At 43.1% G+C, this 26,272-nt stretch overlaps 2 protein-coding genes and 1 long non-coding RNA gene across 5 annotated transcripts; 1 reads left to right on the top strand and 2 right to left on the bottom strand.

Annotated features, from left to right (window-relative positions):
• Positions 1-251: 251 nt before the first annotated feature.
• On the bottom strand, positions 252-16,903 carry LOC133160162 (disintegrin and metalloproteinase domain-containing protein 23). The gene is made up of 26 exons (XM_061287775.1): positions 16,528-16,903; positions 15,902-16,113; positions 14,740-14,816; positions 12,205-12,268; positions 11,096-11,178; positions 10,927-10,990; positions 10,199-10,271; positions 9,902-9,969; positions 9,708-9,767; positions 9,583-9,648; positions 8,400-8,566; positions 8,239-8,323; positions 8,078-8,165; positions 7,470-7,521; positions 7,180-7,279; positions 7,040-7,111; positions 6,879-6,965; positions 6,719-6,799; positions 5,634-5,684; positions 5,498-5,561; positions 5,307-5,412; positions 4,696-4,815; positions 4,468-4,636; positions 4,290-4,401; positions 3,010-3,100; positions 252-1,683 (listed from the first exon to the last, which is right to left on the bottom strand). The coding sequence occupies exons 1-26, from the start codon at positions 16,601-16,603 to the stop codon at positions 1,638-1,640; spliced, it is 2,334 nt and encodes a 777-aa protein (XP_061143759.1). The 5' UTR covers positions 16,604-16,903; the 3' UTR covers positions 252-1,637.
• Positions 16,904-18,159: 1,256 nt separating this feature from the next.
• On the top strand, positions 18,160-21,527 carry cmklr2 (chemerin chemokine-like receptor 2). Its single transcript, XM_061287656.1, has 3 exons — positions 18,160-18,410; positions 19,179-19,281; positions 19,348-21,527. The coding sequence occupies exon 3, from the start codon at positions 19,350-19,352 to the stop codon at positions 20,433-20,435; it is 1,086 nt and encodes a 361-aa protein (XP_061143640.1). The 5' UTR covers positions 18,160-18,410; positions 19,179-19,281; positions 19,348-19,349; the 3' UTR covers positions 20,436-21,527.
• Positions 21,528-22,258: 731 nt separating this feature from the next.
• LOC133159864 (uncharacterized) lies at positions 22,259-24,941 on the bottom strand. Of its 3 annotated transcripts, none has more exons than XR_009715759.1 (3): positions 23,632-24,941; positions 23,455-23,534; positions 22,259-23,178 (listed from the first exon to the last, which is right to left on the bottom strand). It is a non-coding gene; the product is annotated as an uncharacterized LOC133159864 (long non-coding RNA). The 3 variants fall into 3 exon arrangements; XR_009715760.1 differs by having other exon boundaries at positions 23,459-23,534; XR_009715758.1 differs by having other exon boundaries at positions 22,259-23,534; positions 23,632-24,028; positions 24,799-24,941.
• Positions 24,942-26,272: the final 1,331 nt, after the last annotated feature.

The raw sequence follows: 26,272 nt of genomic DNA, 5'->3' as shown, positions 1-26,272 counted from the left end.
CGAATTGTACAGCCATTCATTATTATGATTATACATTAAAAAAATAGACAATCGCACTCCAAAGTGTTCCGTTATAACAAAGCTACTGAGAAAAAAAAGTAATTTTGCAGTTAGAACAAGATGTCATAATCTTGCATCTAACATAAAAATAATTAAAAAAAACCATTTTGGATTCAACTTTGCTACTCAAATTCATATAGGAATCTGATCAAGGAAGGAATCAAAGCAAAAGACAGAAAGAGAAAAAATAGTTAAAAGGAGTCAGTAGTTTATTGACCAGTCCAAGTGTACAGTACATGATGCAGTGAGAGAGGACAGTGGAAGAGCAGATGAGACGTGGAGGCAACACACCCACCACCATCTGAAGAGGACAACAAGAAGAACCCTGCACGAGGCCTCCCTCGGTATGTACAGGCACCATTTAGTGTGAATGGAATTAAAAACATCAGATGAGACACACGCACACAAACACACATACATAAGTGCTCTCATTTGCTTGTAAATATGAATCGGGTCTTTTTTTTGTTATTCGTGCTCTTTTGAAGCAAAATGAAACAAGACGAGGGAGCGGCCAAATAGAACTTGATGAATAGCGGAACATTTTTTTTTTCAAATTCCACGTCTGTCCTGTTTTGTGCAATATCTCTCCTTTGCATAGTAAATAAAAGTTAAATGTTTTGTTGTTGACATGCACCTTACCTTTTTTTTGTAGCATATTTTCTTAACAGATCCTGGGGGTCTCCCCTATAGAATTATTATAAGCCCACTATAGAGTAGTGATTGCATGCAGCGTTTCCTGTCGACTTGAATCCTACTAAGAGTCTATGAGAGTAAAAGCCGGATGTGGTGGGGGGGTGGATGGGTGAGCCCTGGCTGGACACGACAGAGGGCAAAGTGCTCCGTGTGCAACATCCATATGTTCACGGTGATTGCTTCTTTGGCTTTTTCTTCGACGTCAATACTACGACGGGACCGCGCGTCACATTTGATCTCTGGCATGCTTCTCTTAGACACCCCACGTCGAGGCTCCAGAAGTTACATTTTTTTGGGCCCGAAATCGTCATTATTAGTGTTTTAATAGCCTGCTATAAAACATGCTAATGTTTAAAAAAAAAAAAGAAAAAAAATCTGTGGAAAATCATTTCAAAGCTGATGTGCTGAAATTATGTACAATTTTTTGACATGCAGTCCGCTGTCACGTCGTTATAGTTTGAATGAGGCATCCCGCATTGCTTTCCTTTCTCTTTGGAAGGATGTGTTTTTGCTGAATATTCACAGCTTACGTAGCCATGCAGAGCCCGTGGAAAGGTGCTCTTCATGCCGGAAGATCATGCCAGGTGTCGGAGCACCTGTGCACTGGCACTGAAACGGACGGCGGCAGAGGAGTTCTGTCATTCTACGGATCAGGCTTGCGAGTGATGAGTGGTGTGGAAAAGGCTAAAAGGTTGCACGCGCTTAATGTCACTACCATGGCATTTGTTAAAATGTCCACTATATCTTTTTTTATATATATTATTATTATTCAAGTAAATCTAATGCCAAAAAAGTCAGCAGGAATAAGTGCAGTCTGGGTGTCAGGTAGCCAACTAAGGAAGCCTTGGGGGAGTCCGTCTGCGAATGGCGTGCGCCCTTCAGTGTTAAATGGCTGCGGCGTTGGGGTCGTACCGCCGCTTCTTCACATTTCTTGCAAGGAGATAAGAAACACGAGTTAGCGTTCAACAAATTCACATCTGTGATATGATTGGTGCAGCATGGAAAGTGCAGCCTCACTTTTCTGTCTTGAGCATTAGTGGACCATTTTGAATTTGTGATCCTATGCATATTCTCAATTTTAAAAAAAGTGAGAATGTGAAATCGCATATGTTAAAGTGCTCTAGAGGACTGAAATCAGATCATAACACAAAATCAAGACAGATGGCTGCTCCATGCTGACCACTGGGGCTCGACTGCACCGAGGTGTCGACGTTCACAAACCCATTTCATCTCAAACTATGCCGAATTTGCAAATTATATCTCGGCCGAATGCACCGGAAACTTTGAAGGTCTGTGAACGCGAACCAACTCCGTCGTCTCTTTGCGGTCAACCACAGCGTGCATGCAGACGGCAACTGACGATGTCTTATTCCGGGTCGTGGAAAGGAAGCTAACATACAATCAACTCCAAATAATTTACAGAGGGCGGGAAAGACAACAACAGCAGCGGCGGCGGCGGTGTCGGCGACTACCACAAGAATGGCACACCAACAAATAGGACAACAGGAGTGATGCAAAACCTCCCCGTACTGTGGCTTGTTGCGGGGCTCCTAGCACTCGTGGTGTCATGCACCTGATCCAATAGGAGACCCGGCCCGGCTGTGCTCGGTGTCATGCAGTGCAACGCGCCGGCTCTGTGAAGCAGGCAGCGATGGCGGCCGGCGCAAAGGAAGAGGGGTGGGTGACGCTTGGGGGGTGTGGGCGGAGCAGGTTTTATCTGCTCAAGGATGGAAGCGTCACCCTCGGACAGTCAAGCTTTAAGTGTTTGCCTTCCTGCCTTTTTCCAAACCCGAGTGAACATGCACAACTATCCTTTCTCTTACCTCCGCTAGAAATACACTATTCTGCATACCCATTTATCGGTTTAAAAATCAGACGTAGATGTCGAAAGCCCAAAGAGAAAGACGAGTAACATCTCCTCACTAACACACTGGCTTGCTATTCTCTACACAATCTCAAAATAATCATACACCTGTAAACTCTCGTCTCAGCATGCATATCAAGCACCGAGCTCGGCCCGATCTGCCTAATCGGTTTGAGGTTCTGCTACAGATCCACAGACCGGCGGCGTGCGGAGCTCGTTTTCCCCTCGAACATCCTCCTATGCGCTCTCATAAAAACCAAGCTCGCCGTTCCGGGAAAGGCTGCTCGGCCTCACGCGTGCATATTCTGCAGCAGGAGCTCAAACCATGGCGTCTAAAAAGCAGCGTGGATGCTGGTGGTCGAGCAGGAGAGGCATGCGGCGTGTTTGCTTACTTAAAACCCCATCCAGTCCCCCCCAGCACTATGGCGGCCACAAGGATGGCTCCGGCGATGGAGCCTATTATTAGATTGGTGGCACTAGGACCTGCAAAGGGTTATGGTGGGGGGGGAGGAAAAAAACACATAAGTTTCTATGCTGGCTCGCTGTAGCAAACACATGTAACTAAACACGGGTACAACGTCACGCATGCTCTCCGGCCCCCATTTTAGTGTTTACATGTGTGCTCGACAGTGGCCTTGCTTGGGAAGCTTGAGCACCCATCAAATGTTTGACTAAACAGATTGATGGGTGATGTCGCTTTGTGTGGCCTGCAGAGACTGGTTTACGGGGTCAACACGCAGAAAAGGTCAGGTCACTAAGTGGATACTTCTTCTGGTTGTGGACAGTTGTCCCATCTAAATGCCCCACATGCCCCAGAAAGGAGAGGATCACAGGAGCAACCACATGACGACTAAGAAGAAGAGAAAGAAGAGGAGGCAGATGAAGAAGAAGAGGGCTTGTAATGGGGAACACCAGGAAGCGGAAGGAAAGGAGGGCGGGGGGGGAAGGGGGCGGTCCATCAATCAATCACACGACACTGAAAACAACCAATCATAAGACATGATCATATGGTCATCACCAAACACACAAGAAAACACAAAGCCACCGGGACGCACACACGGGCTCAGGCCGGCTCACGAAACCGCCCGCACACTGAGGCACCACTATGAAAGGAAGAGCTGTGAAAGGCTTAAAAAAATGCTTACTCTATTCCCCACCCTGTGCCTCCAAAAATCACCCCCAGGGCCAGAATGGTCCCTGCTACTGCCCCTATCAGCCTGTTAGTGGCCACGCTCACTGTGTGGAGGGAAAAGGAGCATGGTTACCACCCTGGCAAAAGACAAACAGCAGGCCTCCGCGTCAAGAGTCCTGGATCAAGTGATGCCCACAAGCCCCAACTAAACAGCCCCCAACCCTTAAAACAGCTGCGTCCAAGTCCTCCTCTGCAATGATATGTTGTAAGCTACCAAAACATTTTACAGATTGGGGTTAGACATACAAAACCTATACCTTATGATTTAAAAAAAACAAACAGTTATTTTATAAACAGTAAAATGTATTGCACTATTGCGCTAAATACAACTGAACTGTACTCAGGCCGTTGTTCTTGCATGTACCACTAGAGAGAGCCCACGTACCAAATTGAGAATCCCTGTCTAAAGCAATGACACGGAAATAAAGCAGAACGTCAACTAATATGTAATATTTTGAAAAGAAAGAGGTGACAACTGACCCTTGGGCCCTTGAGTTGGAGTCGTCTCTGGGATTTTAGGTGGGTCGGGCATACTACAGTCTGTCCCCGCCCACGTGGTGTCACAAGTACACGTGGCTTCGTTGTTGCACACCTACACACATGCACGGAAGAGTCAATGACGCAAAACGGCATTCCACCCATTTTTCTGTGCACTTACCCCATGGGCGGAGCAAACTTGTCCATTGGGTCCGATAGGGCAAGTGCTAATGTTGAGCGACTGGATGGACAGACACTTGTGGTCAAGGCACATCATTGACGGCCCACAAGGACTCCCGTCATCCACGTAGCCTAAATCGGTCTCGTCGTCCAAAAGAACGTGCCCACCGCTGCCGGGAAACGGCAAGTGAGGCTTGACAGACACTTTTTGACCGGACGAAGAGTTTACCTGCAATCTATCAGCCTGCCTTGATGGTTGAAAGAGGTGGGGGTGATTTCTCCTTTCATTGTTCCAATGCGGGGGTTGCGGCCGATGTTGGCGCACAAGAGATAACCACAGAAGACATCGCTGTGAAAGCAGATAGAAGATTATTAGAAGATGATAATAATTTTCTGTAACCATGACATCATCTTGAGACCGACATTTTGACCGCTGTAGTACACCTGGAAAATCCGATACAAGTGCTGAGCAAAGGTGGAAACATAAAAAGTGTTTATTTTTGGAACTTGGAATGGCCTCACTCTCTCTAGAGTGTGGAAAAAACACAAACTCTGCAAAGAGGTCAGCAGGAAAAAAAACGGTCACAGAAACTGTGACCACTGCATAGTTGCAGCCGAATACTGTAACCGGGGGCAACTGTCAAATAAATCCCAGTTGATAAAAGTTCAATAAGTGCTGACAAGGTGCAGCTCAAGAAAAAAAAAGGAACAATTTCACCGCTCCTGTCTGTCTGAAAAATCCGGACTTGCAGGAATTTCAAAGGCTTTGCTTCTCAACTGGAAGCTACAGAGATGCAAATTTAATGCAATATGTGGAAAATATTCCTTCTTGGCACTCACTGTTTGCTGCACTGGATCCATTTGTCGCCGTCCCTTCCGCAGTTGCCTTTCTCCGTGCCTTCGGTGTTTAACTTCTCGTAGCAGAATTTCTCCGAGCCCCCGGCCTCTGATGAAACAAACAAGCAGAGTAGGCGGGGCTATGCCAACAGCACTGCAGATGAAGCTCCTGTCGTGGAGCCCGTTCTACTTACTTGGCCCCCAGATGTATCTGCATTGGTTCTCTCTGGTCTTACACTCTCCAGTGTAGCACCGCCCCTGCAGAAAGTAAATTTTGGAACATCTGTGCATGGTGCCAGAAGAGCTTATAATCGCTATTCTCATGCCTACCTGGTTCACCTGGCAGAGGTATCCATCTTGTTTATGAAGGTTGGGAGGGCACTGTAAAGAGGAAAAAGACAAGTCTAAATAAATAAAACAAAGGCAAAATGTAAATGGGTTAACATTTCACAGAATAAACAGTAAATGGAAAATCTTATTTCTGTAGCGTTTAACTCCACTCTTTATTTATGTGACGATTTAGCATTAAGCTAGCAGACGATTATTATTAGAATTTTATATATTTTATATAATTAAAAAAACCATTTATAAAAAAAAAATATTATTATATACTTTTAATATTTTATTAGATATTTTATACCTCATTAACGAACAAGCTAGTTCATCTGCCCATTTTCAAAAAACAAATCTGGCCCCGCCTTGCACTATAATGACTCTGAGTAGCATGGGGATGACATCACTCCATTACCAGTGCACTTTATCAACATCCCTGTGCCCCTCACCCTCAAGTCTCTCCATAACCTCGCGCCATAATTGCATTTCATCACAGAGAAAATGGCAGCGCGTGCACGAGCTGTTAACTTCCTTTCTATTACAACATAGATCATTAATCACTGGGTCAATGAGGTGACATTGCCCAGCGCCTTCGGTGGTGAAAGGGAGTAAAGTGCTATATAAACAGAAAGCCCATTTATCAGAGACATGTGATTGGACGCTACCATGCCATGACATCATTATCCCATCGCTGATTTTCAATGTTCCAAAGCAGTAGCCCGCCAAATACTGGTATGATTTCGTAACGGGTCCACTCACAGGGATAAAAAAAACGTTAGCGATCATAAGATTCTGAAAAAGGTTTTGGGTCTGTGCCTGTGTAGACGACACAATTATTTTGTTAAGAGGAAAACTAACGAACTAATATTTAAAAAAACTAAATTAAGTAAAGTAATTGAAAAATAAAATAATAATAAATAATCATTTAATGCTGCAATCCAATTAATGGCGCTGCTCCCCAAATCCAGGCAAAAAAAAAAAAATCATCCAATCAAGGAAGCTTATTTTGAAAATCAGTATGAAAGATGCTCTCTGCATTGACCCAACAGATTGAGCAGTGCAATATTGCTCTCCAACAACACCTGTCCAGAGTCCCCGGAGCAAGTTTCTGAAATGTCGCAGTCATTCACAGCATAGCGGCAACTGTAACCTCGTGGGAAGAACTGCCAAAGTGGAAAAAATATGCGCATGAACATATCAGAAAGCCTCATGTCAAAACCGTGCATCCAATCCAGCTGTTACCAGGCACGTGGTATTGCAGCAGGGGCCGTCGCTGCAGTGCGCCCCGTTGGCCAGCGAGCACTTTTTGCAGCATCCCTTGTAGCATTCCTGAACAGAAAAACAGAACTGCAGCTACACAAACACACACACATGGACCGCAAACACACATGTGGGAACCTCACAGCTCTCGCGCCGCAGTCGCAGTCTTCGCCCACTTCCACAAATCCGTTCCCGCACTCGTTGGCCTCGAACAACTGTTGAGATATACATCGAGTGGATATGAAATATTCCGAGTGATTTTGAACCTTACATTTCTTCAAACCTTTGTGGGCCTATTAAACAAACACGAGCCTCCGCCTTTAAGGAGGAAGTCCTTGTAGTCGGAAATGCTGCATTTGGAGAATTTCCGAGGGTGTTGGACACTGTGGAATGGAAGGAGGACACATGTCAAATACATCAGGAAAAAACACGGAATTGCTCAACTGATGTGTGTGCGTGTGTTCACATTTCTTTTGTGCATTCATATAGAGGATCAGACATTCCCAAGGAGCGTTTCTAACTTCCTGCTAGTTTACAACCCGCAGCCAATAGAGGATTAATGCTAGACATTACCCAGTGTCCTCCATTATGCAGCCGGTCCACGAGTCAGTGCAACCGCATTCCTCTGCAAATCAGAGACGACAGGAAAGGGCATAGGAAGAGGAAAGCAATATTTCAGGACATTCTAGTTTTATTCTTTTAAATACACTTGCAATGATTACATTTGAATTATTCGTATCGGGCAAATCAACAACATAGAAGCTAAGTATTATGTTTAAAAGAGAATAAAAAGTTGATGTTTTAAAAAAACAACAACTAATAATATGTTTATTATTGTGTGTTCCATTCTACTGGGGCCAGTAAATTCATAATTTGCTAAAGTATGAATCCACAATGTATTTGATTTGTGTCCTATTTTTGAGCTACAGTGTAGGTCAGCGGCTGGTTTAACATCTCACATCAAATGCAATTTACAGGCGCTCTTACGGTCATATATTCAGACCCCTGCACTTTTCGGAAATGACTTTTACGGCGTGACAAGTCCCAGCCTTATGCAACTCAGCAGGTCACACGGAAACAAACAAAAAAATGTGCCACATAAGATCTGCAATGACTAAAAATGGCTTTTCGTCAACAATGATAGATTACTTTTGTTAGAAACGTCAAACTAAAATGCTTACTTCTCTTTGATGCAGGGTCCCATTGGATGCCCAGGTTCTGAGCCAGGCTCTGAGATAAAGAGCCAGCCATGGACCAGGTGTTGCCGTACTGTTGGAGCAGCAGAGGGTCGGTCACACGTAGCATCCATGATCAGCATGAAGAGGATAATAGTGAATCTGACCTCATGGACGCCAACCCCCCGGCTCACAGAACACATGCCTCCAAAGTAGGCTGCGCTGCTTCTGCGATAGTGAAAGGTCACATTTCTGGAAGACCAAAAAAATTAAAAAAATGTCAAGGGGTGCCATGACACGGGCGTCAAATGTGATTTCTGGAGCTTACGAGAAGAGATGTACGGCGTCTGCATGGTGCTTGATGCTCTGCTGACGGTACTTGGAAAAATCACGCAGCATTTCCAGCGGCCTCACGCTGATCGGAATCGGATTTTTGTCCGTCCAGATCTCCAAAGCAACCAGCACCACACGTGTTTGCAGCTGCTCTTTGAAGACCTGCCATTGAATGGAAAGAGTGCATGTCAATGTAGCGTGCCTCAAATGTCAGCTGAGATGGGATTCCAGCTCAAATGGAAGAAAAAAAAATACACGTGAGGCTTATGCAAATGAGTCTTGAACAAAGTTAAATGCTCAGGAATTTTCTGGGAGGAAAAAAAAGTGTGGAGAAAAAATTGCTTCTTAAAGCAGTTCACAATTTAAACCATCAGATGGCAGTGCATCTTTAAAAAGTTGGGAGTGTCAAGTGCAAATGAAAGGAATAATTTACGACTAACGAGCCGTACAGATTCTGACAGAATAATGGAATTTTCATTTGCTGTGGACATGAATTTTGGAGTAGGTTCAAGTTATGCTTACACAACAAAAGCCCTTTGAAATAATTTACAGATTTTAGTGTCGTCAGTGTTTGGATTGAATATGTGTCATAATGTCAGTATTTGAGAAAAAATATATATATATCTTGATCACAAGCATTTGGCAGTGATAGTGCTGTATCCGCATAGTGTGTCTTTATTTTCATTTTCCATTGCCTAAGAACTGTAAAGTGGGTACCGGAATCTCAAATTTGCACCCCTCCGCTTTTTGCCACCCTCTTGTTGGGGTATTTAGCACATCGGTGTGGTACTTATAAAAATGGCGCTTGAAAACACCCGAGAGAAAATAATAATAACCGCTTCTGTGCAATAACACAAAAAAAGACTTCTCTTTGTTGACACTGTTAAGTTATTTTGACGCAATTAGCGGCCTCGAAACCACACGGCGGGAACATAAACAAGAGCGGAAGGCCAACCAGCTGACATGTTAAAATCCTTAGACACACATAAAGGGACTTGAAATAAAATAATTTTAAACAAAATCACGCTGATGGCAGGAATGAAAGGGGGAAATCTCACTTGGTGCCACCTTGGTGTTACTCAGTGACTCAGTCTGGACCTAAAGTGTTTGTCCAACTGACGGAGCAACAAACACAAGCAGTGAAAAACAACTTTGGTCAAAGGGAAGGTCTTACTCACAGCATCCACAAGATTCACCACAGACTTGGCAAAATTCCGGGTGTGCTGCTTGGTTTTGTGTTTGTACTGCAAGGAGGAGGAAGAATTACAAGTTGAGAAATTATACTTTGATAAAAAGTACTTACCATACTGTGGTCACTGACAATCATGATCTCCAAGTATTTCATCTCCTCAAATACAGATATCTGTAAAATAAAAAGAAGCAGGTAATCTAAGTTTTTGGTCGTCCAGGTAAAAACCACGTCATTACATAACAATTTACAAGCGGGTGACTGCAACTTTGCGGTGTCTCTTCAGAGAGATGAGATCAGACACTCACGGCTCGCTTTTTCCGCCGCTTCAGCCAGGACAAGTCATCCAGCTCCGAGAAGAGCCTCTCCTCCTCCGCTACGGGTGTAAAGAACACAAAAGAATTTGCATCAACACATATTGCAGGCATTTGAGGCCACTACATTAGGTACACCTGTCTATGTTTAACCATGTTTTTGTATTTTCTACTTTGGATACTGGAGGTTTCCTCTTGGCCAGTTGGCGGCCATTGTTGTATGATGCGTGACAGAATGGGGCGGAGGCCCTTAAATCAAGGATGTTTTTCAAAAGTGTTGTAAATCTTCACCCAGTTGCTGTGACTCATTTTTCCACTGAAACGAGTCAGCTCTTCTGAGCTGGTGAGGCCGTCCAGCTCCGTCCTGAAGAGGGTGAGAACATAATCAGATGCAAAGGTGTCGGAATGATTTAAAAATCTCACATCCACAGGTTGTCGTAGACTAACCGCCATCTTTGTTCCTTCCTACTTCCTCTCTTTTTATCACGGGAAGCTCGGCTTCAGTTTAGGAAGCTGGCCTCGTGCTCCACCTTCCGTTGCTCGACCTCAACACTCCATTCTTTCTCCTCTCCACCCTTTCCTCCTCTCTAATCTTAATCTTTAAGCATTTAAGATGTCATGTTTGTGACTCAAATGACGACAGAGGGAAAGGCGAAGGCCGCTGACCCCGGGGACAGGAAACTGTCAAACATGTTTACGATAATTGCTGACATCCATTTTTTTTTTTTTAAATCCTCACACGAATATTTACCGGTTGACGCCCTTCCCACTCAAAGGGACGTTAACCCAAATGAGAAATTAGAGTGCTATTGATCTGATCTAACACCTGACGAGACATATTTTGCTGAAATTAAAAAGCCAAACATGATTCCGACCGTTAAATATAAAGTGTAGGGGCATTATTGTGAATCAAGTATTGTGGGGAAAAGGCTACCACAAGCTTTGTTGTTTATTTACCTTTTTGTCCATAACATTCATTTCACATAAAATGATATCACGAGACTTAGCCAATAACTTACGAGCGAATGAGTCTGTTGCAGTGGCTCGATTAGATACACATAGGCTCCGTCGTCAAACATCCCACTGAAAAGGATAGAGAGGCAGCTCGATAGTGAGTCAATATTAGAAAAAGGAGCTGAAATATGTCCCTGGATGTTGCGCGACCAGCACACTGTTTGGTTCACTTACTGCAGCCCGTTGCAGGTAGATAAGGCCACGCGGGAGTCATCGTTGCCTCTCACCTGCCCGTGGTAGTAACAGTGCTCGCCGCCCTGAGGGAAAAAGACACGGTGCTAATGCAGTATCACGCTACATGCAGTTCAGCGCTAGAGCGTGGTGCATTTTTAGATCTGGAACTTCAGTGCGGATTTATTGACCCAAGTTAATATAGATTTTCAAGACACTGCAGATGCTGATTATAAATGTTCATTTGATTTGATTTATTTTTATATTTTATATATATACATATTTATTTAATATATATATTTTATTTTATTTGTATTTATTCTTTTTTATTTATTTAAACAACCTGCCAGTGTTGTCACATACATGTGCGGGTTTTATTGATTTGACTTTGCTCTCTCTGTTTTTATATTTTTAATTGGAAGCCTCTGATGATATATAACAGCTTGTTTGGCAAATTGCTGCTGTACGGTGCGGTCGCTCTGCTTGTAGTAGCGATCGTGAAAACATTGCAAAGTAGGTCTTGGTGCTATCTGTGACTCAGCTGTCAAGACATGGGGTGAATGGAGGACTCTCTCTCTCTCTTTTCACTCCTTTTTTCCCTCACTTCATCCATCTAACACTGCACTGACACTGCAGAGTGCTTCCCCTCCCTGGTCACGTGAGCAGAGCTCCAGTAGGAGGCTGCAGAGGGGGGGGGGGGGGGTTGTTGAGAACCAAAGGCTGCTGATTCAGCTCCAGCCCATGCAGCCTGAATCAGCAGCTGCAAACGGCCCCCTTCTTCTACAACCTGCTTAACTTCCTCACTTATCTAAGAAGTGTATGCACCAACTGGGCCACGACATTTGGACAACTTGCATAATCTAATAAGATCCAACACAAGAGCGCTAACACATTCTGCTGGTACGACAACATTACAATTTAGCTTTGAAGGAGACGACAATAATATTATTAAAGTTAGTTGTGACTTGAGTTCTCTGCATTTGACCCAACCCGAATTTGGTGCAGAACTGCACTGCATCATCCGTGGATGTGCTTTGAATACTTTTGCTCACCTCACTTAGTTACACGCCGCATCATAATGATGCATTACAGTGGTTTAACATTTACATTACCTTTGATAGGACGGGTTTATCCCCCTCGTAATGGATCTCAACATAATCTGAAGAGAGCAGGTCACTGCGAAGACAAAAGGTTGGCTTCAGTTAGATGGGGAAGACAGCAAGTGATGATGCATCAGATGGCATGTGGGCATTTATTAGTTTGTGATTCATTCATTCAACTCACTGTTAGCCACAACTACTGAGTCAAAGGTTTGTCAGTCACCACATCCTCCAAAACATCTTCACAATTTGCTGGGGTGTAACATTAACTCCCTTGTCATGAACAGAGAATACCAAATTGCTCAACATAGCCACAAACCTAAAATAAATGCTACAAAAGAACATGGCGGATGACTGTGGGGTGTCATTTTCACCCTGAACAAAAAAAACGTCCAGTTAAGATCCCGCCGTCCGTGTCCATTACCATCACAGTTTGTATGCTGACATCCGAGAGAGTGCAATTTCTGCAACAAAAGTGTTTTTCCCCCTTGAGTCACCTCACTAATGAAAAAAAACACATCCGCTTCTCTTAGTGTAGGTGGCACAAATGGATTACCTAGCAGATTTTCTCCCGTGACACACTACCGGCGGCGTGACATTTGTGAGCGATGCTCAGGAGCACGCCAGCGGGGAAGCGCAACGCTATTACGAGAGGACGCCCAAGACGTGACAGCGTCTCCTAAGTGAAGCGCTATTTTTAGCGTGACACACAAGGCATGCAGCGGAGAGTCGGTCGGCCATGCCAAGGAGTAATGGCGTGCATGCGCAAGGCTTGGCCGGCAGCCATTGAAGCGCTCGCGGAAACGAGCCACCGGAATGTGAGCATCTTGAAAGTGTGCTTTGGAGTGTCTGTGGATGTTTCGAGGCACGCGCGGGAGCGCCACAATGCAGCAAAGGACCCACACACTGCGGGAGATTCTTCTCATGAGTGACAGCATTTCAGAAGAAGCTCAGACACCGCTGTCACGCCTCATCATCATGCTTCCAACACATGGGAATAATCTCCGATGCCTCAGAGTTAGTTTGAACATCGTGTTCCATTCTCCCGCATACACGACGCATGACACCAGCCGGAACATTATGTACACTAACATAATGCAGACAGAGTTTTATCAATATTCAGATTTTATAAAAACTATCAGTGGATGAATAGATAGAGGATCTATTTCAAAAAGAGCTATACATGCAATTTCTATAGTGCTGAGTAAGCGAGAATATGTGAAGAAACCCCAGGCAAGCACATGAAGAACATGCAAACGCCACACAGAAGAGCCAAAGCCTAAATCTGAACCCAAAACCTCAACTGTGAGGCAGATGTGCAAACCACTAAATCACCGTGTCGCCAGACATGGATGCAATGTGTCATAAAACCAACACATATTATCAAGCAATTTAAGTAAGCATACGATAAACGGGTAATTAGCGCAGATATGAATAAAATAGCAATGCCTAGGCAAGTCCAGAATTGTTTATAGTATTTTGCCTCTCCTGGTAGCTAAATAAGGTAGCTAAAAAGCAATTATTGTTTTATTATCTATAACACCAAGTAGAATTCCAACTCCTCTTTCTCTCATTGCGCACACACACACAAAAAGCTGAAGTTAGCATCTCTAAGATAACCTACAGCTCGGAGAAGAAGGTCACACTGTACTTTTGCTGTTCCAATCTACAAGCTGAACGTTGTCTTGACATTCTTCAAGATATCTGATATCTGATGTCACACGTTTTAGAAAAAAGTGAATTCTGAAAATGCATTTTAAAGTGTTTCTGCAAAGCCTCCATCCCTGTTGTCAACAACAACGCAACATGTCTGCAATCTCTCCATTATTGGCACAGCTGCAGAGAAGCGCACTCCGCCTGCCTCGTGGGATGACAATTATTTGCCGGCGTTAAAACAAACCGCCACTTCCTCTGCGATTTGGAAAGGGTTACAAATCAAGCGGCCGCCGTAGTGCATGCCAGCTTTTGATATTTGACACCACTCAACCGTGAAGTCTGTATGATATTACCATATTTGATGACATAGCTGGGCTTTAAATCACATTAGGAGCCAAGGGATTCAATTAGCATTTCCAAATCCTTTGTACACATGCACATTAAGCGCTCACATACGTAGAGCGGGCTACTCAGTGAAGGATCCGAATCAATATCATTGAGTGTCCGGAGCCTCGTGTCTCCTAACGAGACAGTGATCTGCAGAATGTCTGACTCCATGCTCATTTGGAATCAAACCAATTAAAAGCTTATTAAAGAGCTGATCTTGGCAAAATGACATTCTTACGTCGGGTCAGCTCAGTAACTCGGCTATTTCGCCACAGTGGCGCAGCTCCTAACCAGCCAACCTCACGAGCTGATGCTGTTATGGGAGGATGCTCGCACCAAAGGGCGAACCGCAGTCTGAAACGTTATGACTAACAACCACAGCGGCCATGATTTTGTTACGCTTTTACTGGCATGGAGGTTTTTGTTTGTGTGTCAGCAGGGGCTGTGCAAGCTAAATGTTGTGTGGAATGACTTTTGACTATTGCGGTGGCAAAAATGACTTACTTGTTCAAGGTTAGATCCAGAACAAATCGGGTGCCGAAAGCATCGAGTTGGAAGCTGACCTGAGCAAGGTGGATCGCCTGTTAGAGGAGGAAAAAAAAACAATTATTTATAAATGTCAGAAGTAGTACGGTGACACATCAAAGCTGTTTTTTAAATTTGTCAAAAAGCAAAAAGTTAAAACCATCAAAAATCTCTCAATGTAGCTAATGTTAGCGAAGCGGCTATAGCTGATTTTCTTGTGTGTCACTGTGACTTTATGTTAACAACTTAGTAAGTGGAAAAGTTAAAGTAAATTATGTAAATATAAAAAATATGCAAGGCGCATCCGCGACGCAACCTTTATTACGCCCTCATCATTTGTTCATCATCATTAAAATTAAAAGACCGTTGAAATGGTGTTTTATTGTTCAAACGCATTAATATTACAGTGGTTGACTTATATTACATGCGTTTATGACCACGATTGTCAACGTGTTTTTCAAAAGATTGCCTTTACCAATAATAAATGTTTAATGTTGTGTTTGACCAGCAGGTCACATGACTGTACTTTGGTTTAATGTCATTGGAAGGTGATAATAAATGTCTTCTAAATCTGACACTGTTAAAAACCATGAACATTTTAGCAATTTAAAAAAAATCACCAAGTACTTAAAAAGGTAAAAAAAAAAAAAGTAATTGCCTTAATTTTCAAACTGGGTGTTTGGCATAAAAAAATGGTGCAACTTGATTTTCGTGGTGGACGTGACAATTGGGTGACAGACAGTATAGATTAGAATTTAGACCAGCACGGAGCAGACCAAAGTTGTGGCGCATAAATAAATATCACGACAGCGTGCATCAAATCCTCTGAATCATTGTGCATGTACAAGTGTAGTTTATGCCATGACGAAGAGAACCGGACCGCAGTCCTGTTTATGACGGTGAAGAAATAAACTTAGCTATCGCGTTCCCACCGGACAATGCTAACAGATGTGGTGAACAAATGACAGATGGTGGATGCAGCTTTCTTCAGCACCACACAGCATGACTTTCGGGCTGCTATTTATGTGCTTGGAAACAGGATTGCAAGCTTGTGAGATGGGTAGATAAGCAAGCAGCATGCGGTGAGATGATCTGCTGATGGTGACAAAATACAATCTGACTCGGCGCTGTATTTGCCTACCTGACCCTCTGCGGCTTGGCTCCTGGCCCGCGTGTCCAGGTCATGATAGGCACTCTCAGAGTCCTCGTTTAGGTAGTAGATAAGGCGAGATGGGTAGGCGATCACCTGCTCGGTTGCATGGTGGCCTGTGTTTTTCGAAACGGGTGCTGCAGTCGCCTGTTGCTTCACCGGCACTGCGTCCCTCTCAACCTTGTCCTCTGCACTGTGAGAAGCTGCGAGGGAATCACGCACACACACACACACACACACACACTTGAGCCAGCTGTCAACATCGAGCCATGAGCACACTGTCAAAAGGGTCAGGGTGTCATTGCACTACTTTTTTTTTCTAGTAGTAGCCAAAATTCCAGGTGAGATGACTTTTGCAGGAAATTATTATTCGTATGTTTCCAAAAGTGCCCACTCACCAATTCAGCTAGGTTGAAATGAGAACTCCTCCTTAAAATGAGTGCATATATTTTTAATTCACATGCAGTAGCGATTTAGAACAAAACTGGCATGTTTGAGTCTGCCCGACGCCAGCACGCAGCACATCGACACGGCGTCTCTTCTTAATTAGCCGCGAGCCGCTAAAATACAGATCAAGTAATCGCACGGGACGCAAATAAAAATACAACGCTACGTACCGGATGACGCTGGTGATGCGTGAAGCCAAAGCGTGAGGATGCTGACGAGCAAAGTGTCCAGAAATATCAAACGCATGATTCATATTTGATGATTGAAATATCTCGATATCAAGACAACAAGGTAGCGTGGCGCTTGCAACCCATCGTGGCTGGCAGGGTGGTGCCGATGATCAGACTGATGGGGAGGATGAGAGGGGGCGCTTTCTTCATAGGTCCGGGAGGCACTGGACTGCTGCTGCTGCTGCTGCTGCTGCAGATGATGGTGATGATGACGATGGGAGGAAGAAAGCAAAGGGAGGGAGGGGGAGGAAAGGAGCGCGGAGGACGAGGGGAGCGCGGAGAAGGCGGCGGCCGTGCGGCTACTGGAAGTCCATCGGCAGACTCCTCCTCGATGTGCACGAGCAAGTCCTGCAGGGGCACACTTAAAGACAACCCGGAGACAGGAAGTGGTGTCACAGGATAATTCAATGAAGGACAAATGGGTGATCTGGAAATAAAAGAGAGACACTCAGTCTCCCTAGATGGAATTACGAAGGCAAAACACGTGGGGGAAAAACATTACTGTAACCGATTGCAATCGCCATATATTATCAAAAACACCATGTTACGTTTTTTATTATTATTACTATTATTATTAAAAAATATAGCACTCTAAACGCAAAACAAAACCAGCAAGCAATCAACACGATGTAACAAATCATTTTTTATAGCGTTATTGTAAGATATCCTGCACATATCGGAGGTGTTTTTTTAGGGGCGTGGCCTGTCAAAAACACAAAGACATAAAACATATATATGTCATATAGTAGCATAATCGCAATTCCATTATGCAAATACAGACTCGACGCAATGTCCCCAGGGTACAACAACAGCAACAGCGCTTAATTTGACACTTGGCTGCATTTACACTGCAGGTGAGTGATAACTGTAAAGTATACACGTTCATTTAGCAAATTAATCTTAGCTCTGTATTAAATTGAAGATTCATATTATCTTTTTTTTGTCCTGCAAGGATAAACTCCAACTCACCCACAGCCCTAATGAAGACATGCTATGAAAATGGATGGAGGGAAATAGCGGCTGCTGCTGAATCTAGTGGGGCACTGCCCCTGCCGCGAGAGCAAATTATTTAATTGAACCTAACTTGAGTGTAATATCACCATTCACCCCTAGATGGCAGACATGGCTCAGTTGCATGTCTTATACTGCCCTACTACAAAGTGAGTAGGCCGAATAATTTTGGGCAGAACATATAGTACATCAATAATGTTAAAATTCTGAGAGAGTTGATATTTGTGAGACAAAAAATAAATCATAGTAGCCTAGGTGGTTATTTTGCTGATTGCTCCAAACCCTTGCTGGATTTGAACAGTGGCTCTATTATACATGCATTGAGGAATGCATTATAAAAAATGAAATACTGTAAGCGCATGTTGTCGTTTTATTTTAAAGACTGCCAAGAATTTCAAGGAACCAAATCAGAGAAGCCAGTAGAAGATGAAGGAGGACTTGGCGCACACCTAACATTTAGCAGTGCCATTAAAAACTGCAACATTCGGTTCCTCTGTGTTTATTGAGAGAAGGTCGCGCCTCTGAGAAGCAGCCAAAGCGCTGATGAATGAACACATTCTTATCCGCGCGGGCGACCAATAACAACTTTGCTCCCCTCCGTGGTGCGTGTGTGACGCGTCAGGCGGGGCGCGCCCACTCCGCGCAAAAAGGAAAGCCTCCGACAAAGTTTAGTTTGGATGGATTCGCGGAAAGAGTGCACACGGGCGCTTGGAAGGGGACGCTTCGCCAAAGTGGAAGGCAAGGACGGCCAGTTTTTCATCCGGAGACTGACGCTTCTTGGATGTTAAATCGTTCATGTCCTTCTGTGCTCGGTGAGATCTTCTCTAAATGTTTTAAATGTACTGTACGGTGTTTTTATGTATTTTAGACAATAAACTGTGTCTTTAATGATTGCCAATGGTAAGCAATATAAGGTTATACAATGTGGGAATTTAAATGTCATTTAAATGTGCACATGTCAAATATTCACTCTCCGTTTTGATGACCCAATCATTTATTTATAGATAGTTCCTCAAAATGTCACTGTTTACCAGTCTCGGATTTTAAACATGTGAGCCTGATTCGGTGCAAAGAAATATGTCTATAAAAGACAGATGTTATTTGATGAAATGTTTTGCTTGTCCTCAGAATTTTTACTTTAAACATTTCCAAATCAACATTGGTTTTCCGTATACAGTATATTCAAATGTATTACAAGTTTAATAATATTAATAGTATTTTTCATACTATGAGAAAGAAAAATAAAACTTTGCCCCTCAAAGTAAATCTGACACTAATAGAAAATGTTGCTGATTTTTTTTTTTTTTTTTTAAACTCGGCTACATTGTATACGTGACCCTGGTCATGTCACAAAGGTTCAGATGAACAAAGTTTCAACATTTCATGGTGATAGCCGCTTACTGATGACTACAGTGAAAAAGTAACTTGCACAACTATTATTGTCTGCCTTCCCCAAAAAGTTCCTTGACCGTGTAAGACCAGAATGATTCATCCACTTGTGGTTCCTCCAGCCTCTTCTGTCAAGCGTGTCACTTGCCGCAATGTTGACCCGAATGGATGTTCACATTATGTTTATCCAGGGCACACCCAGAACTCACTTCAACACAGGAACCGAATGAGCGGGTTGCCGTGACCCCTGGATCACTTTGGGGAAGCGCCAGTTGCGAGGCGAGAACTCGACAGGTAGGTTCTTCAGAATTATAGATGATTCTTGGCATGATTTTGACAATGGGGTTTACCCCCCGGCAGCGATGGACGATTCCGTAGAGGACTACGGAAACTACAGCTATGACTACTACATGGAATATGGTGACATGGAAGAACTTAAAGTGGACCACAGGCAGAAAGAAGCCATGCATATTATCTCGGTGGTCATTTACATTATTTCCTTTGTGCTGGGCCTGATTGGAAACGGAACTGTCATTTGGGTGACGGGATGCAAGAGCAAAAGAACCGTCAACAGTGTCTGGCTGCTCAATCTGGCCTTGGCCGACTTTGTCTTCGTGCTCTTCCTCCCTTTCTACATCGACTACATCCTCCGTGACTTCCACTGGGATTTCGGCGTGGCCATGTGCAAGATTAATTCTTTTGTGTCCGTCATGAACATGTACGCCGGCATTCTGTTCCTCACGGTGCTCAGCGTGGACAGATACGTCTCGCTGGTTCATCACAATTGGTCTCAGAGGTGCCGAACGCCCGCTCGGGCCTGGTTCATCAGCGCCTGCATTTGGGTCATGGCCGCCGCACTGAGCTCCCCCGCACTCATCTTTCGGGACACAACGCGCTTACACGACAAAGTGGTGTGCTTCAACAACTTCCATGCACAGGATGGACTGTCGGCGGCTGCGAGACACATTCTAATGGTTTCCGTCCGTACCACTGTTGGATTCCTCTTGCCGTTCTCCGCGATGTGTGTGACCGGTATCCTTCTGACGATCCGAGTGAATCGATCCCAGGGAGCCGTTCGCCTGTCAAGCTTCACCAAAACAGTCTCGGCCATGATCCTGGCTTTCTTTATATGCTGGGCCCCGTTCCATATCTTCAGTGTAATGGAGCTCTCCATACATTCCTCGCTCTATTTACATAACGTGCTGAAAATGGGATTTCCTCTGGCCACCAGCTTAGGATTCTTCCATAGTTGCATTAACCCAGTGCTCTATGTGCTTCTGGGTAAAAAAGTTCGCAACATCCTGAAGCGTGCATGCCTGGACATAACTAAAAGCTCGCTAAGGGAACTAAGCCAGTCTGTGTCGGCCACTGAGATGGAATCTTTGCCAGGGGCCCCTCAAGCGGGGACCAGTGCACCGGAGGAGCCTGTGGCCTCATCAACTTTGTGATTGTACATAGGCTGATGTTATTAAAAGTCTACACACCCTTGTTCAAATGCCAGGGGGTTGTGATATTAGAAAATAATGAGAATAATTGATCTTATTAGTTTTTCGACCATTTATGTGACTGGAATAATGAACCACGCAAATGAATGAGAAAAAAAAAATCTTTTGGAGAGGAGAATTTAAGAACCTGACATCTGAACAGGGGTGTGTAGACTTTTCATCATAGTGCATTTCTTCAGTCAACAGTTGCATTGAATGAAAAAACTTAACACACTACAGTACTCTGTATCTTTCCATTTACTTTTAAATTGTGAAGCCTAGAATAAACATACAGACGGATACACGGGGGAAAAGATTTGACAAAAATGGTTATATTTTAGGACTTTGCTCTTGTAAAATTACAAATCTTGCATATTGCAAATTTCTCTTTTCAGCTCTGTTGGATGTTTTGAATGCATTTTACAGATTTTCCTTTTATTTAACTGAGAAGATAAAGACAGTAGAACTCAAAGTGTTTTGTATAAATGTATATTTTCTGCTAGAGTACACTATTTGTAGAAATGTCATATAAATATATTTTACCTAATATATTCCAACTAAATAGCTTTTAATAAATGCGCTCTACTGTATTTTCTTTGAGTTTATTTTTTCAACATTGTTTGTTCAGCAGTGTCTGGGTTATGGCATTACAGCTTTGAACTTTTGTGTACAAAATGACACGGACTTCTCCCGGGCCTGCTATTTAGAGACAAGTATGACTTTGGTCCAGATGTGCATTTTGATTTTGTTTTTTTCCCCTGCAGACTTTGGTGCTTTCAAATTCAGTCATTTCCTGTTTTTGTTTCCCCTCTTTGCTGAACTCTGACATACAAAATTGACAAATATCTAAACAACATCCAGTCACTGTAATAATATTTGCTGAATGTGTCATTTCTGTTATTTTTCAATTCACCTTTTGCAATATTCCAAACCATCCTAACTTGTCAAGTGATTCAAAACATTCTCTCCTACTTTGTAATGATCCGCCCCAGAGATTCCACAAATTTCCATTTAAAAAAAAAAGATTAAACCTTTTCTATAGAAACAACCATTAAACTGAGTTTTTTTTTGTTGAGTCTTAGTGTAATAAATGCAGTATGTAACAATCGGTTATAGCGACGCAAAATATATACAACGACCTCGTTGGATAATATATTCATTCAGACCGAGTTTGCGGTAGCCCATTTATGGAAATCAAATGGAACATTTAAAACTCCGAAGACTATGAATTCTGATTCAGCAGTGACAAGACGAGTGGTGCGCAGTAAGCAGTCACTTGCCGAATAAAATGAGGTGGGGCAATAACGAACGTGCGCATGTATTTGAGGGCCATCGACCCCTATAAAGATTTTAATGATAAAGTAACACAGCGCTAGCAACGATAAATCTATTAGCATCTAGTTGAAGATGGCTATAATAAGATTCTAATCATTTTGATGTACGTTATGTAAATTGTAATGTTAAGATAATAATAACACACATGGCCGCTTTCCAGCGCAGTTGCCTGTAGTGACTTTTTTTTTTTTTTTTAAATCAAAGGCGGCTCATCTAAAGCAAACAACAGTAACAGTAACTCACTAATTGAGTTTGTTTGTGACAATGCACGTTTTTGTGCTCTACCGAGTGACCCATTTTAGATGGCGAATATTATGAAGCCCTTTCACAAAAGGATTGATCGCGTGCCAGCCATCTCATTTGATGCCATGTAACTTGTAATGAACACTATTGGCTTCTTAACACAAACATGCTGTGAAGCTGCTAATATCACAATTCAAAGTCAAGTCAAAGTCAAAGTCAGCTTTATTGTCAATCTCTCCACATGTCACAACACACAAAGAGACCGAAATTACGTTTTTCTCTATCCCACGGTGACGAGACACATAACACGATAGACATACAAGTACGCGACACAATATAAAAACAAGAAGGCAGAAATTCAAACAATCAATAGTAAGAGTGATGAATAAATAATAAATAAACAGATAACACAATAAATAAGAGGAGCAAAACGGAGCCAGCAAGCATAGCGCAAAAGTAAAAAACATCATACACAAAAAGGCACAAACAATAAATAATAAGAGTAATAATAAATAATAAATAAACAGATAACACAACAAATAAGAGCCAGTGTGCATACAGACAGTACAGACAGTAAAAGTACAAGACGCTACGCAGAACGGGGGAGCGAGTTCAGGATCCTAACAGCCTGGAGCATGAAGCTGTTTGAGAGTCTGGTGGTGCGGGAGCGCAGGCTTCTGTACCTCTTCCCAGAGGGCAGAAGCTCGAACAAAGAGTGAGCGGGGTGACTCACATCACTCACAATCGTGGTCGCCTTGCGGGTGAGATGGGAGGTGTAAATGTCCTTCAAGGAGGGGAGCGAAGCACCAGCAATCTTACCAGCCGTGTTCACTATGCGCTGCAGGGCCTTCAAGTTGTAGTCAGTGCAGCCGCCACCCCAAACAGCAATACAGCTGGAGAGGACGCTCTCAATGGTGCCGCGGTAAAATGCAGTCATGACGGCCGGAGGAGCGCTCGCTCGCCTGAGTTTCCGCAGGAAGTACAGGCGGCGCTGAGCTTTCTTTGCCAGTGATGCGGTGTTGGTGGACCAGGAGAGATCCTCACTGATGTGCACCCCCAGGAACTTGGCGCTGCTCACTCTCTCCACCACAGCACCGTCGATGGTCAGCGGCAGGTGTTGGGTGTGACCCTTCCGGAAGTCCACAACAATCTTTAATATTTAATATACAATTAATATTGTCACTGCATTACTATTGCATTGGAATGTGTTGGACAGACAAGAACCTTAAATGACTCTTATTAGGGCTTTCGCAGCATTACCAGTGAGATTACAGGACCTGTTGGAAGATGTTCATGTCGACATTGTCTGGGAATGTTAATGATGTACTTGATGCTGTATGTGTTTACTTCTCGGACATGGAAGACCAGTTTCCTGTTTCCACTGAAGTCCAAAATTTTTATTTACCTACTTTTGTCACTGAGTTGCTACTTGTGTCTCCACTGATGATCTGGATACTACACGCGAGCGGTGATATCCTTTAACACCTATAAGAAGATATGAGGAATGGATCACATACAAGCATTTTTTTTATGTTCCTTCGTCAATGTTGCATGTTATGAGTGAATAAATACAAAATCTTACCTGCTCCGGTTCTAGCCGATGTGTTTGTGATAGCCTGAGGCGAGAAAGGCCTACCCGACCGTTAGTGAAAAATGAGTCCAGGCACTTGGCACCTACAACCTAGGGAAGATGTGCTGACTCCGGTTGCTGGCACAGTATGCAATTAATGGTGAAACAGCGGGTGATCATTTAACCAGGCATGCCCTAAATAGCTTTGGTTTGACACTTGCAAGGGATTGAAGGTCACCCAGTTGCTGCACTGAAGGTAAGACCATCAAATGAAAAAGAAGCTACCCCTATTATTTACCTTTTGCAGAACTGATCGGCATTCTAACTGCATGGAATTGTTGCAATTGAAGTAGCTGGCTTTTTGCTCCCAATTGGGACAAATCTGTTATTCGACTCCTCTAGTCACTATCTGAAACAGAGAAGTTGTAGACATGTGACAATTATCAACTACAGGAGGCAAAGGAAAGAAAGCAAGCCTGGACTACACCTCCAACTATCTTTGTGAATCAGCAGAAGTCCCAAAAGAGATTGCATCAGGCCCCATAGAACATTTCTGAAAATCTTTAGTGAACGTTATCACCAAACTGGGGGCATCACTCTTAAGATTGTGTTTTTATCTTCTCTTGCGGGTGCAGGCAAGACAAAGGTAAAGTCAGAGTGGAAGTTTTTTTTATTTTATTTTTTTTAATTATGGTTGTACTTTGCAGTGGCAGCCAATTCTCAATCAAAATGTCAAGATTTTTCTCAATTTTTAATTAGATGTGTAAAATCTATTTTTAATGTAAAACTTAATTTAATATTTTAGCCCCCCACCACGGGATGAAGACAGATAATACCAAACACTGCCTATCACTTTTGGAAGTTGCTCGGATTCCTAAAGATTGGTGACCCCTGCTGTAAGCAGTGTAATTCTTGTTACAGTATAAGGAGCAAGATTTTCTTGTGAGCAAAAATGCAACATTTTTTTTCCCGGCGTGCCAAAAAATAAAAACAAATAAATCTTCCCATGTAAATAACATTGTTTACATTTTCACTACACCCAATAACATCTACACTGTATGTATTAAAACTAATTTTCAGTCGCTTTTCAAGAAACTAATTTCAGTATAGGCTTTTTTTTTTTTTTTAAAGAAAAAGTTGAACTTGTCTTGTGTGATGCAAAGGAGTTTGTTTTGGTACCTATGACGCGTGGTCCATCATCAGTGAATAGCGGGTGAGAGTGTGGCAGTGCAGCAGGGCACATCAGACACTCACACCGAGACGAAATAGCCTCATCTACGTGGCTGTGTCACTCAAACAAGCCCCGATCGGACCTCTCGCCTTATACGTGCGCCAAATGCAGAACATGTCAACGACAGTCACACTTTTCGTTACACTTCGACACTGTGTGCGCTCTTAACAAAGTTGAATTTCCAATATGGTTGGAGAGGTTGTTGTTGTCGAGCGGGTTGTTGTCATGTCCCCGCAGTGCCTGTAGTGGTGCTGTGAGGGAGTCTGCCGTGGATCTGACAAAATCCGTAGCAGCCTACTTAGTGCTTAAAATTTGATCGAGAGCTTATTTTATATCCATCCGAAAATCAAGTCGCACCGAGCTCGATGAAGATCACTATTGTTAATCTATCTTGGGACATCGATGCGCGAATAGCCTAGCGGATCGTATTAGACATTTCGGCCGTCTATCTGGAGCGAATACCGTACAACGGCCCGTACCAATTCAAGGTAAGGCAGACCTCGACCTCGAGTTGGAGCGACACCCGTTCGCGCCACCTTTAGCCGGGGAGGCGAATATCACTCGACACCGGCGCCTGTCGAAGCTAACAGGCCACTTGTTTATTTCGATATATGAACATCCACATATTTCAGTCAAATCGCTGAGGTGGGTTTAAATATTATATTTATATACATATATATATATTTGAGGTTGGCTTACAAGTCATAGCGTAACGCCACCAATATCATTTTAAACGTAGGCTTCCCGAGGACAGGCCTTAGCTTCGGGTGAAGACCTTTTGTTTGAACGTGTTGGTGGTTTATGTGTTAATATGCAATGAAATAAAATGATATCGTTTTTAATGTTTTTCGTGTGTGTGTTCCATTACAAATTCGATTTCAAATAATATAAATATAGACCCTTCGTGTTGTTGCCATTTGTAGAGGCTTCCGTTTCCTGGTTAGCTACCGCCTACTATTTCGTGTTTTTAGCTTCCTTAGCTAACTAGCTAACGAATGTTTTGAATTTTCAAAGCAGCCGTGAGGTTAAAAAATAATAATAAAGAACCAAAATGATGATTTTATTTGTGAATAAAAATATAGATACCCTTCATGTTTAGTTACATACACTATTGAGGCCAATAGAATGTAATAACTGCTCATTGGACTACACGCTAATATTGACAAGCTAGCTCCTTAATAAACATATCTGTCATTTTTTGCAACCAACCACTCGTCCTTTATTAATTTCCTTTTAGTTGCTGATGTTCATTTTACAGGAACTTTATTTTCATCACCTTTGTTTAACCACATCTCATATTATGCGCTATGTGCACGCCTCGGGTGTCGGAGGCACACTGACGCCCGTAATACAAACGACAACCGCATAACGTCAATGTTAGCAGCTACCAAGGTAAATAGATTGCGCTTATGTGAAGTGACC

This window comes from Syngnathus typhle, linkage group LG9 (genome assembly GCF_033458585.1).
Source record: "Syngnathus typhle isolate RoL2023-S1 ecotype Sweden linkage group LG9, RoL_Styp_1.0, whole genome shotgun sequence".
NCBI lineage: Eukaryota > Metazoa > Chordata > Actinopteri > Syngnathiformes > Syngnathidae > Syngnathus > Syngnathus typhle.
The sequence above is the reverse complement of the archived record's forward strand: the minus strand, read 5'-3'. Positions and strand labels throughout refer to the sequence as shown.